This window comes from Prinia subflava, chromosome 8 (assembly GCF_021018805.1).
Source record: "Prinia subflava isolate CZ2003 ecotype Zambia chromosome 8, Cam_Psub_1.2, whole genome shotgun sequence".
NCBI classification, from domain to species: domain Eukaryota; kingdom Metazoa; phylum Chordata; class Aves; order Passeriformes; family Cisticolidae; genus Prinia; species Prinia subflava.
The window spans coordinates 36104961-36116065 of NC_086254.1; the positions used below are offsets into that span (position 1 = coordinate 36104961).

Genomic DNA, 11105 nt, shown 5'->3' on the forward strand with positions numbered 1-11105 from the left:
TCATGCTGATCCTGGGACACCTCTCCAGGGCAGCAGGTCTTGCTCACATTTCCTTCCCATGAGCAACTCTGAACCTCATCAGAGTCCCACAGGCACCAAGAGGAGCTCCTGGTCCTGTGGGATCCCCCTTGGGAGGGTGATGCCCCTCCAGACATCATCCCAGAGGAGATTCATCTTTGTTTTGTGGGGTCTCACAACACCGGGGCAGAATTCAGCCTGCAGAGGAGCAGGAAGGTGGAAGAAGGAGACACCAGGAGTACTCCTGCAATGCAGTGTTCTTCTGGGGACCCAACACTGCATGGTCAGCCAGAGCAGGACTGCTCTGCTTAAGCATTCCTAGGATCTCCATCACAGCCCATGGAGATGTTGAGACTGGGGACTAGACCCTGATCAGAGGTGCTGAGGGGACAGCATGGAGTACACAAGCTACACTTGCACCAACACAGATGAACAGAAATGAGCAGTGACACAAATTAATCTTCAGCTGCCATCCTCCTGCAAGGCATCACTGCAAACAACAGCTAAAAAGCAAAAAATCCTGTTTCAACCCTGACATAAAAACAATGGCCGTGCCCTCTGGCAGCCTGGCCAGACCCTGCCTGAGGCACGGAGCCTGCTGGCTCAGATGACCTGCTCTGCCAAGATGACTGTGACCTGCTCTGCCAAGAGCCTGCCTGGCTTGGGAACATCATACTCATGCCCCCGTGCTGCTTGGATGAAATCTGCAGGGGCATTGCCTCCTCTGGGGAGCCACAGAGGTTCCTGACTCTTTGTTGGAAGCAGGCATCCTGCTGCAGCCCCTCCAAAGGACAGGCGGTGGTCTCAGGAGCCAGCAAAATGCAGGAGTAGAGTTGGAAATGCTGCTGGATGCCATGACCGTTAAACAAGCCAGGGGAAGCACAGAACCTTTGCCATGCCCACGAACTGGACAGGGGAGCCCAAGAAGGTTTGTCTTTTCAATAAAAAGTATAAGGAAATAGGGGAAAAAAAAAATCAGGAGTCATCCAGCCTGAGCTGCCACCCCGTGGCTGGTCCCAGAGTTTTCTGTGCTGGAGAAGCCCAGCCTCAGCAGGGTCCAGGTGTTCCCAGGAGCCCAGCAGGAGCAGGACCGACCTCCAGCCCCTCTGGGGTGTCTGCTGTCCCTCACTGAGCCCTGGTTTCTCACCACTGGGGAAGCGTCCAGCCAGCCCCTGCGAGGGGAGCTGGCGAAGAGCGGCTGTAGGCACGTGGCAGCTCCTCACAGGCCTTGCAGCCCCTACAGCTGGGCCACCTCATGCTGTCCCCCACCCAGCCCTTCCTGCCTTCCCTGCCTGTACCCAGGGCTGCCCATGCTGTCCTTCCCTGCTTCCATGTGTCTGCCAAGACACATTCCTTACCAGGGCCTGTTTGTGTCCTCTGGCACCTCTCCTGCCTCCCTCTGGCTTTTTCAAGCCCAAATTTAATTTGCTTCTCTCCCTCTTAGGATCAGGCAATGGAAATGGAGTAAAATAAGCCTTTTTTTTAAAGTGTGAATTTGATGTCAGTTCCCTGACCCAGGTGCCTTCATCACCATGCAGGCATTCCCACCCCTGTAAGGTGGGGACAGTGACACTGTTTCCACTCTCCCCAAGCACCTGAGGAGTGTCCAGGGAGTGAGGCTGGAGCCAGGACATGTCTGGCCTAGCCCTGCTGTGGGGATCAGAGGTAAAGGATCTGCCAAGAGACACAGTGAGGACCCCACTCTGTGTGTCCCCTTCCTGGTCATGCTACGAGGCTCCCTTGTCTTGGACCAACCTCTGGCTTCTGGAAAATGCCCAAGGGGCTGGAGGTGATCAGAGCCTGATGGCCTTGCAGGAGCAGAGCAGGATACTTTTAAAGTCAATAAGTATCTTGCCTAATCTGCATTTAAACTACATGGTCCTAGCTGGAAGTGATCAGAGCTCTGGGACAAGGACTCCTCTGCTTGTTCCCTCTGCTGACCCCACAAAGCCCATGCAGGGTCAGCCTGCACCCACGGGCTCTAGGTCCTGCTGGCAGCAGAGCAGCTGCTGCTGGAGCATTTGGAGCTGCAGCCAGGCTCTGGAGATGCTCAGGATATCGTGTTTCTAGGCCTGTGAGACAAAGAAATGCAGGACCTCGGGCCTGAGGTTTATTACTGGGAAAAAGGAACAGCAAAGCTGATGGTGTGCCAGTGCCAGTGGGATGTGCACAGCAGGCGAGGAAGGAACAGCTCCACACAGGGCACCTGTGTAAGACTCAGCCCCACTGGCACCAGTGAGGATCCCCACAGGACCCAGGGCTTCCAGCAGCGCCTGGAGCAACCCCAGCACCGCCAAGCTCAGCTACCCAAGGGCACCTGGAATATTGCTACTCTCTGCCCGCATGGTGACGAGGGTAACAGAGTGAGACCCAACCATACACTCCGCCCACACCATGCAGCAGTAATTCCTGTACGTTTTTCCAGGAGGATTGCAACTGGTCTGAGTACCACTGCTCCTGGAAGGCAGGAATGTAAAAAAGAGTCAGATCTTTAGGGCTGCACATGTGGTAATTCTATCCACAACCCCCATATGTTCAACTGCTCTAAGGTCAGATGAATAACCAGGTAAGAAGCTGCACACCCGTGTGTATCCTAAGGACTGCCAACCTTCCGGCCCTGGCCTGCACAGCCTGGCTGAGCGCTGGGATCCCCTGTGTGTGCAGGCTCAGGGACACTGCAGGGCTGTCCCCTCCCACCCAGCAACACCGGCACTGCTGCCTGACCCTTTCGCTGGGGAGTGGCCCTGCCAGGGCGAGACTTCCTTCCCCTTCCCCTTCCCCTTCCCCTTCCCCTTCCCCTTCCCCTTCCCCTTCCCCTTCCCCTTCCCCTTCCCCTTCCCCTTCCCCTTCCCCTTCCCCTTCCCCTTCCCCTTCCCCTTCCCCTTCCCCTTCCCCTTCCCTTTTCCCTTCCCGCCCCTCTCGCGCACCGTAGGGCGGTGGTCCCGCCCCTGTCACGTGTCCCGGGGCCGCGCGGCGATTGGCGGCGCGCGAGGGGCGGGGCCGGTTCCGGGCCGGCCGGGCGGATCCCGGCGGATCCCGGCGCAGGGTCCCGGCGGATCCCGGCGGAGCGGGATGAGCGGCGGGCGGCGCCGGGACGAGCCGCCGCATCCGCAGCACCACGCGGTGGCCAACGGCGGCGCGGCCGGGCGCGGCTCCGTGTGGGGCAAAGCGCTGCGTAGCGACTCCGCTTGGCACGACAAGGTGGGACAGGGGCGGCGGGACAGGAGCGGGCCTTGAGGGGCGGGCTCGGGGGCGCCGGGACCCGCCCGGCGCGGCGGCTCCGTCCCGGCGCGGGGTGCCGGAGGAGCCGCTGTCTCGGAGTGCGGTTGAAGCCCCTGCGGGGACCCGCTGGGCTAAGCGGGTGCCGCGCCCGGGCCGTGCGGGGGCTGTGGCGGGACTCGGCAGCTCCCCGTGCCCGCAGCCCCCGTGAGTGGCGGGGGTGTCCGGGGGTCACTGCTCGTGTTCGAGGGCGGCCGCCGCAGCGATAACCGGAGCCGTGCTTTTCCCCATGCCCCGTGCCTGGCCCATGGCCCGGCCGTGCCCCCGCAGGCAGAGGTGCCGCATCACACCCAGCTCTTTGCTCTTTGGGCGTGCAGCCAAGGGAAACACGTTATTAAGACACCTCAGTTACTTTTGGCTTGTGGTTTAAAAGTCTTCTCGGATTAAATGAAAATTCCCCTTGTCTAGTTCAAGGAACACGAGAGATAGAGTCCGCTCTCCCAAGTTTTCCTGTGCACGTCTGCCATGTGCTGCGGTGCTCCTGCTCACTGCCTCTCCGTGCTCTGCCTCCCGACAGCACAGCGGAGGAGCAGGAGCTCCCGCTGGATCCCTGCTGGCCCCTGCCACGGCCTGGCCACACAGCCTGTGTTCCAGGGCCCCTGCTCCCTGCTTTTGGCCTAGGGAAGGGGCACGCTCTATTTCCTTGGGGGACAGACAGAAATCTGTGTCACTTTTTTCCTTACCTGTCGCTCCTCGAACTGGAAGGGCTTGTGTGTCCCTGCCCCCTCGCCTCTGGCAGATGGAGCTGGAATTTCAGAGTCAGCAGGGGAGCAGGGACAGCCGTGCCAATGTTTTGATACTGAACGCTGAATTGCCTGAAGAGTGCAGTGACCAGGAGAAATGTCTGTATCTGACATGGATTCACATCTTCCACACGGAGCTGAACAGCTGGCACATCCCACGGGCTTTAGGGGGATCACAAAGTCTTTGGTGTTTGGGAGGATGCTAGGACAATCCCAGACCTGGGGAGGCTGGGAAAAGGGATGTAAGCTGACGTGAATCTTTCTAAAATGTGAGCCAGCACTGCTAGGCTGCAGTAGCTGCAGGTGTGTGGGCCCTTGGACAAAGAGGAGTGCATACCCTGCTGCTCAGGAAGCACAGGAGCTCTTGTGGCACCAGTGCGATACAGCTCTGCTTTGGAGCTGCCCTGAGCCCTGAAAGCCCTCGGCTGCAGGGGGGCCTGGGCCAGAGGGGGTAGAACAGTCTTAAAGCATAAACAGTTCTTTAAAGTTTTATTCCAGGCAATTATTATTGCACCTTTAGTAAATAAGGGGACTAGAGATTTGTTTGCCTCTGCAGTTACACCATCGGAGGACAAAGCTGTGTGTTTAATGTGCAGAGAAGTCCAGGGTGCACAATGCCCCAGGCTGCTTTATCTGTTCTGAGTGCAATATTTTATACTCTGAGTGGATAACTAAGTGTTCAGTATGCTGAATTTTCACCTGTTAATTGTGTGGTGCTTTAAAAAGAAGAAACTTAATAAATGCCAAAACTTTTCTTGTGCTTTATCTCCTCAGGACGAGTTTTTAGATGTGATCTACTGGTTCCGACAGATCATTGCTGTTATTTTGGGAATCATCTGGGGAGTAGTTCCGCTGAAGGGATTCGTGGGAATAGCAGTGTAAGGTTTATTTCCTTTTCTGTCTCGTGTGCTTTCCCACACTGGGCCTGGCCTGGGAGCCTGTTTGAGGCTGTGCTGGGAACAGTGGGCTGGATAAAGGCAGGCTCTGCCTGCTCTGTGTCTCACAGCCAGCGTTTCATTCCACTGTTGGTTGCCATGAAGTTCATCCAAATTATAATATGTCCATCAGTCACCTTCTCCTCAGCCTGATTAAAACTTTTTAAATTTATTATTTGTTTTGTTATTAAAGGGGACAGTGGCAGAAGAAGGGAACTAGCATTTCAGTTGACTTGGTGTGTGTGTCCTGCATGTGTGGGAGGGGCTGGGAGTGTGGTGCCTGGTGTGATCACCCAGGGAGGAATGTCCGTGGGGTGAAGGTGTGCATGTCCCTGCTCATACAGGAGGGCTCTGTCAGACAGGAGGGACAGCTGCTCTGTGAAGAAGAAAAGGTTTATTTAGAATAGGAGAGGCTGCAGGCACAGTGGCACTGGCACTGTGTCACCAGCAGAGCTTGGCAGTACACCTGGCTTCCTGACATGGCTCTTTCAGCCATGGGGTGGGGAAGGCAGTGCCTGAAGGGGGTGTGTGCATTCAATCCCAAGACATGGGAGCCAGGTCACCTCCCCAAAGGTGTCTGACGGCTGCAGTGAGTTATGGAGAGAAAATCTGTTTGGCCCTGACGTGTGCCTGGAAGTGTTCAAGGCACAGCAGAGGTGGGGACACAGCCCTGCTCTCTGCACACCGGCTCTCAGAAGATGCTGGATCTCTCTGGGGAGTCTCTGATTGCAAATGTCTCTGCCTAGCCAAGGTCCCAATAGTCAAACTCCAGCCTCACAGTTTTTCTTGAGCAAAATTCAGTTGTCATCTTGTTCCTTGTCCCAGGAGTTCTGGTTTTGGCAAGAAAGGGGAGGGGTGATGATCCAGCAGGAACCTGGTTAGCTACAACAAACAGATAAAGCTGAAGTACCCACAGGAACAGTCAATTGTTGTTACTTAGTCACCATGAATTGACAAGGCACCTTCAGGCACCTAAGCCAATTCCTGTACTAAATGTAGACAAGAGAGATTTGGTATACAGTGGAAAACCAAAAGATGCTGGAAGTGCATGTGTGGTTTCTCTGTGCTGTGCAGGGACACAGCTGCTCCAGCTGTGGGTGTGTTGTCTTCCCACCCTTCCCAAACAGCCTTCCTTGCAGGACATGGACCTGTCCCTGCCCAGGCTGCCCCAGCCCCAAGCTGGGGTGATGTAAAGCCAAACTTGTCTCAGGACAAACAGAAGGTTGTGTTTGTTCTCTCTACTGCAGCACAGACTGGAGAGCACTGAGGTATCTCAGGCTGGACCCCAGTGGTGGGGCTCAAGGGTGCTGTTGAGTCTCCCTGGCTCTTATCTCTTCCCAGTTTGGCCCTGGGATGCTCACAGGGATCCTGAGTGTGGAGGTGACAGTTTTCCCTCTCAGCCACCTCAGAATCAAGAAGTACACAAAGGCTCTCTGTGGGGGCAGAACTGATGTCAATCTGTAGGACAGGAGAACCTGCAGGTTTGCAGATCTGAGGATACTTCCAGCTTTTGACTTCTGCCTCTGGAGCCCTACTAGGAGTAGGCCTTGTCAGGTGAACTTCATCCCAACCTGGCAAGCTCACCTGGAGGGGCTCTTTTGAGGAAGTGACTGAGCTGTCTAGGAAGTGTTGCAGGAAAATAATTCCTCTTTGCTTCCCCTCTGCTGTGGATGAAAGATATTCCACTGTATGGCATTTGGGATGCCTGCAGCCTGTACCACTGGAATGATGGTTCCTAACCTCTCCCTGCAGATTCTGCCTGATCAATGCTGGTGTTCTGTACCTCTACTTCAGCAGCTTCCAGCAGATAGATGAGGAGGAATATGGTGGGACGTGGGAGCTAACGAAGGAGGGATTCATGACATCTTTTGCACTGTTTCTGGTAATGTATCTTGCTGTCTTTAAGATGATTTGTGAATTGTGTTGGTGCACTTTCTGAAGACCTGGAAGGAGAGCAGGGGAAGTGGTGAGAGAATACAGATGTGTTAACACCATCGAATAAGTGGCAGTGATTGGGAAAGAAAATCCCAAAATCTGATGGCTGCTGCCTGTGAAATACAGTGCTGATGCCTGGGATTTCTCTGTAATAAAGGATGCATCAACCACCCCCATCCTCTGTCCCAGACATCTTGGTGGAGTTCCATTCCACCTAGAGCTAGTTACACCTGGACTGCTGTTTTGGGTGTCTTTGTTTTTCCCTTACTTCCCTCCCCCAGGTATCTGATCACAGCACTTGATTAGCTGGTGTCTCTAAATCCCTGGAGGGGCTGTGGTGGGATTTTATCATGGAGAGGCTGGGCACCCCAGATGGCAGACAAGTTGAATGCCACCATTTGTGACAAGTGGTGATCCTGACATCTCTCCAAGATCACCTCAAAGGTGGAATTCAGTCCCCTGTTGGGAGCAAGGCATGAGGCTCATTTGCTGTGTCTGGGCCCTCTCCAGAGGCATCCAAATAACCTTCCTTTCTTTCCCACAGGTTGTTTGGATAATCTTCTATACTGCCATCCACTATGATTGACACAGTCTGCAGCATTTGCCTGTTAAATCAGTCGTCAATAAATAGAGAAGTTTTTAATAAATTGTAGTCTTTAGTGGACTGGTGGCAAAGTGGGGAAGTCAAACCAGCTCTCCTCTGTACCAGTGGTCTGGATAGCCTGGAGGAACCCCAACTCTTCTGCTGGAGAAGCCTGTCTCCGTTTTATATACAGGTGAATTATTGGAACTATTAATAAGCCATTGGAATTTTGGAAGTGGTTCAAGACTGTTCAAATTTGGAACTTTCTGTGACTCTAGCCAGTAACTCTTATCAAACTCCAGTGTGCTGAAGGTTGAATCTGTTAATTTAATGTATGTATGCCCCTCTGTTTAAAATCTGTCATTAAAACCTGACTTGTCTTCCACGATTGTCCTTTAGAGAAACAGTGTTTCAAAAGCAGTTGTAGGTACCTGGGCAGAAGGCACAGCAGCACCCAAGACATGAGCTGGTGGCTGTCCTTGGCATGTTTTTTTAGTAACCAGATCTGATTTGATTAAACAGACTGTGTTGTTACCATTTCTAATATTTTTTTGTTTTACTTGCAAATCAGTTGTCGATCAGAATTTTTAAATGCTTTTTGCTGAAGACAAATTTTTAAGTGATTTTGCTAGGAAGAACTGATTCATTTAGTGAACCAAGATGTATTCAGGAGGCTTAGAAGCTCCACTGCACTCTGCCAGCCTGACTACCAAGTTGCCATCACATACCTCAGAGCTTCATAGTCTCGAAGGAGTCATTCTGGAGATACCCTGTTAAATGTCAGCGTTTCAATTTGGTTTTAAGCTTTTTAATCCAACTGCTCTTTGTTCATAAATGCAGGAGACTAAAACACAATCGAGGCAGCTATTATCTTAAATGCAGAAGTACCAACTTGCAGATTGGGCAGAGTACACAACCTCTGGTTTGGGAGGTGCTTGATCACTTCGTAGCTCAGTCCCTCCCTAGTCATGCCCTTTTTGTGCATCAATGGGGAGTCTCTGCTTTAAGATATTTTTTAAGAATGTGTCTTTAAGAAACAGTTCTTGGGAAACGCACAGTTATTGTTATTGTCAGAGGACCTTTTAGTCTTGTTTCCATGTGGTCCTTGCTTCTCTAAACAGCTCAGGCACCTGAAAAGAGTCCTGACCTAACGCTGCCTTATAGTGAGGGGTTGGTAGTTTAGTGTGCTCTTGCTGCAAGCCTGCATTGCCTCCTCGCTGGTGGAAGTGCCACAGCCTGGCTCTCACTGGGAGTGCAAAGCCAGGGATCTCAATCTCCAAGTGCTGAGCCAAGGCGAGCCTCCATTCTTACCAGGGAAAGTCTGCCTGTTCTTGGTGAAGAAACAGCCCTGGTTATTTTAGGTCCTTGGGATGCCAAGGGAAGAGTGCAATAGCAGACAGCTTCTACTTGTGAGTGGCAAATTTAAGTAAATTATCTCAATAAAAACTTTATTTTCTCCTCCCTATCCCAAAACTTACCCAAACTTTTAGTCTGCTACTTTCTCTTCCTCTCCTATCAGCTGAAATCATTAACTTCCCATTAGAATTGCATAGCCTGCTAGTTCTAGGTCACCCTTTCCTGCTGGCATCTGTCTGCATCTTAGCTGCTTGCAGCCATCAGTAAAACCATTGTATACTTGAAATGCTCCAATAAATGTTGCCTGAATAATCCACTGTGCAGCTTCTGTGTCCTCTGGTCTTTGATGTTTTGTAAAATGATGGGAGTGTGGTATTCCTTTCAGAGTCGGATTTTTTGGTAAAGTTTTTGGGATTCTTGGGTCTCTTGTGCTGCACTTTGAGAAGAGGCCAGAAGCATTTGCAGTGGTAGCTAATGCTTAGATCCATGTTTCAGCTAAGCAGGCTAGGCTATGTTGCCTGTTCAAGCTCTTCTGCTCTTTTACTGACTGTCCCTGCCTTGTGACACACTGAGCCACTGCTCATTCCAGAGGGCTCAGGTGTGGTCTGAAGCAGGACCTGGAGCACTGCTGTACCATGTGCAGAGAGAGTGCAGAGCTGCTTCCCTGACCCTTCGCTCTATCGCTTGCTTGCTTGTTCCCACCAGCTCAGTTCCTTGCGCAGTTCAGTGTAGTTCCAGTTGCTGGAAGCTGAACCTGAACTGAGAAGGATCATGACCGTGAACAGATGTTTGGCCTCTGGATCTCTTTAAGGCTCTTTGTAAAGAATTTACTGATTGCTGTTGCTCAGCTGCAGGTTTTTATCTCTTCAGTTCCTGTTTTAAGGGATGCCTTAGGGGCTAGGAGCCAGTATCCCCTGTGCTGGTCATCAGGAGAACTAAATCTTTGGTGCCTGCTCATGAAGCAAGGAGATCATTTTAAGAAGCTCAAGGGAATGCAGCAGCCAGCTGAGCATTCTGCAGATGATGAGAGCTGTAAATACAGGGGGCACTTGCAGAGATTTGAGAGGCTGACACAGAAATGGTCTAGCAGAGGGCATGGTTTGGTGCTGGGAGGACAGGAGAGCAGTGGCTGACAGGTGCATGGAATGCTGTGGGAGAACAGGGCTTGGGCAGAACCCCTCCCCTCACGGTTCTGCACTGGCACAACAAGCTTGCTCTGCACTCTCCACTGCTTGGTGGGAGAGCCAACGGCTGGTGGGGGTCAGTGGTACCACAGAGCCTCAGCTTGGGGAGAAAAATGTCCTTCCTGCACTGGAGAGCTGGGCTGTGGGAGCCCCAGCTATTGGAATACAGTTCCAGCAGCAGCTGTATCCTTATGGAGCTGACACAGAGGGTGCACTGCCCACAGTGGAGCTCCCTGCTAAGCTCCAGATCTGCAGAACATCACCTTGGCTTTCAGCAAAGAGCAGCCAGTCCCTGGCAGGAGGGAGTGAGATATCCCCTGGTCTAACCTTGCTGAGAGATGAGCAGCAAGTGCTTTGTGCAGTGGAAGTGGTAAATGAGTTCCTTATAGTCCTTGGGCTCCAGGCACTGAATGTGCTGAAATTAATGCAAGTTACTGTGGGTGTTAAAGGGAGAAAAATGGGGTGGGTGCCAAGGGGTGTTGGAGGGTGGCTGTGCCCTCAAGTATCTCAAGTCCTGCCCATTCCAGCTGTCAGAGCCCAGCTAGACCTGCCACTGGCACCGAGCAGTGCTTGTTGGGGTGGCAGCACCTCCTGAGGAGCCTCTGTTCCCTTCATGGGGTGTCACCATCTCTGCAGTTCCCCAGGTCGATTTCTAAGCTTGCAGAGGCTGCACTCAGAGCTGTGCCTTTTAGCTGCCCACAGGTGTCACAAAGCTTGTAACATTGAGACAATATATTCAAATAAACTTATTTTATAAACCAATTAAACGAGATAAACAACTAAACTTCAGCCAGCATCTGAATACAGATTTGTGCTGTGAAGGAGGATCAGAACTACCTGACTGTATGAATTCTCAAGATTTTAGAAGGGTACCCTGGAACGCACAATCCCTATGCAATGAGCTGAGGGCTCTCGGCCTTGAGGAGTCTCCTGCTGACCCTTGGGGAGAGTCCCTGACTGCTGACCTGCAGCTCTGAGGAGCAACTCCACTGCCACCCAGAGTGGCTCCTTCAGAGCCCGTGGGATTGATCTGTCACATGAACCTTCCCTCACCGGGGCTCTGACCTGCCAC

The 11105-nt window shown here is 52.5% G+C and overlaps 1 protein-coding gene across 2 annotated transcripts; it reads left to right on the plus strand.

Moving 5' to 3' along the window:
• The first annotated feature begins 2989 nt into the window (after positions 1 to 2989).
• On the plus strand, positions 2990 to 9170 carry RAB5IF (RAB5 interacting factor). Of its 2 annotated transcripts, none has more exons than XM_063404745.1 (4): positions 2990 to 3219; positions 4815 to 4918; positions 6728 to 6862; positions 7423 to 9170. In XM_063404745.1, the coding sequence occupies exons 1-4, from the start codon at positions 3091 to 3093 to the stop codon at positions 7490 to 7492; spliced, it is 438 nt and encodes a 145-aa protein (XP_063260815.1). In that variant the 5' UTR covers positions 2990 to 3090; the 3' UTR covers positions 7493 to 9170. The 2 variants fall into 2 exon arrangements, with proteins under 2 accessions (XP_063260815.1, XP_063260814.1); XM_063404744.1 differs by having other exon boundaries at positions 2991 to 3219; positions 6728 to 6857; positions 7455 to 9170.
• The last annotated feature ends 1935 nt before the right edge of the window (positions 9171 to 11105 follow it).

Excerpts from the sequence above, each read along its gene's own strand:
- RAB5IF (XM_063404745.1), top strand. The coding sequence starts at position 3,091 with ATGAGCGGCGGGCGGCGCCGGGACGAGCCGCCGCATCCGCAGCACCAC. Across the intron at positions 4,919-6,727 it reads GGATTCGTGGGAATAGCAGT|ATTCTGCCTGATCAATGCTG; the intron begins GTAAGGTTTATT and ends CTCTCCCTGCAG. Across the intron at positions 6,863-7,422 it reads TTTGCACTGTTTCTGGTAAT|GCATCCAAATAACCTTCCTT; the intron begins GTATCTTGCTGT and ends CCCTCTCCAGAG.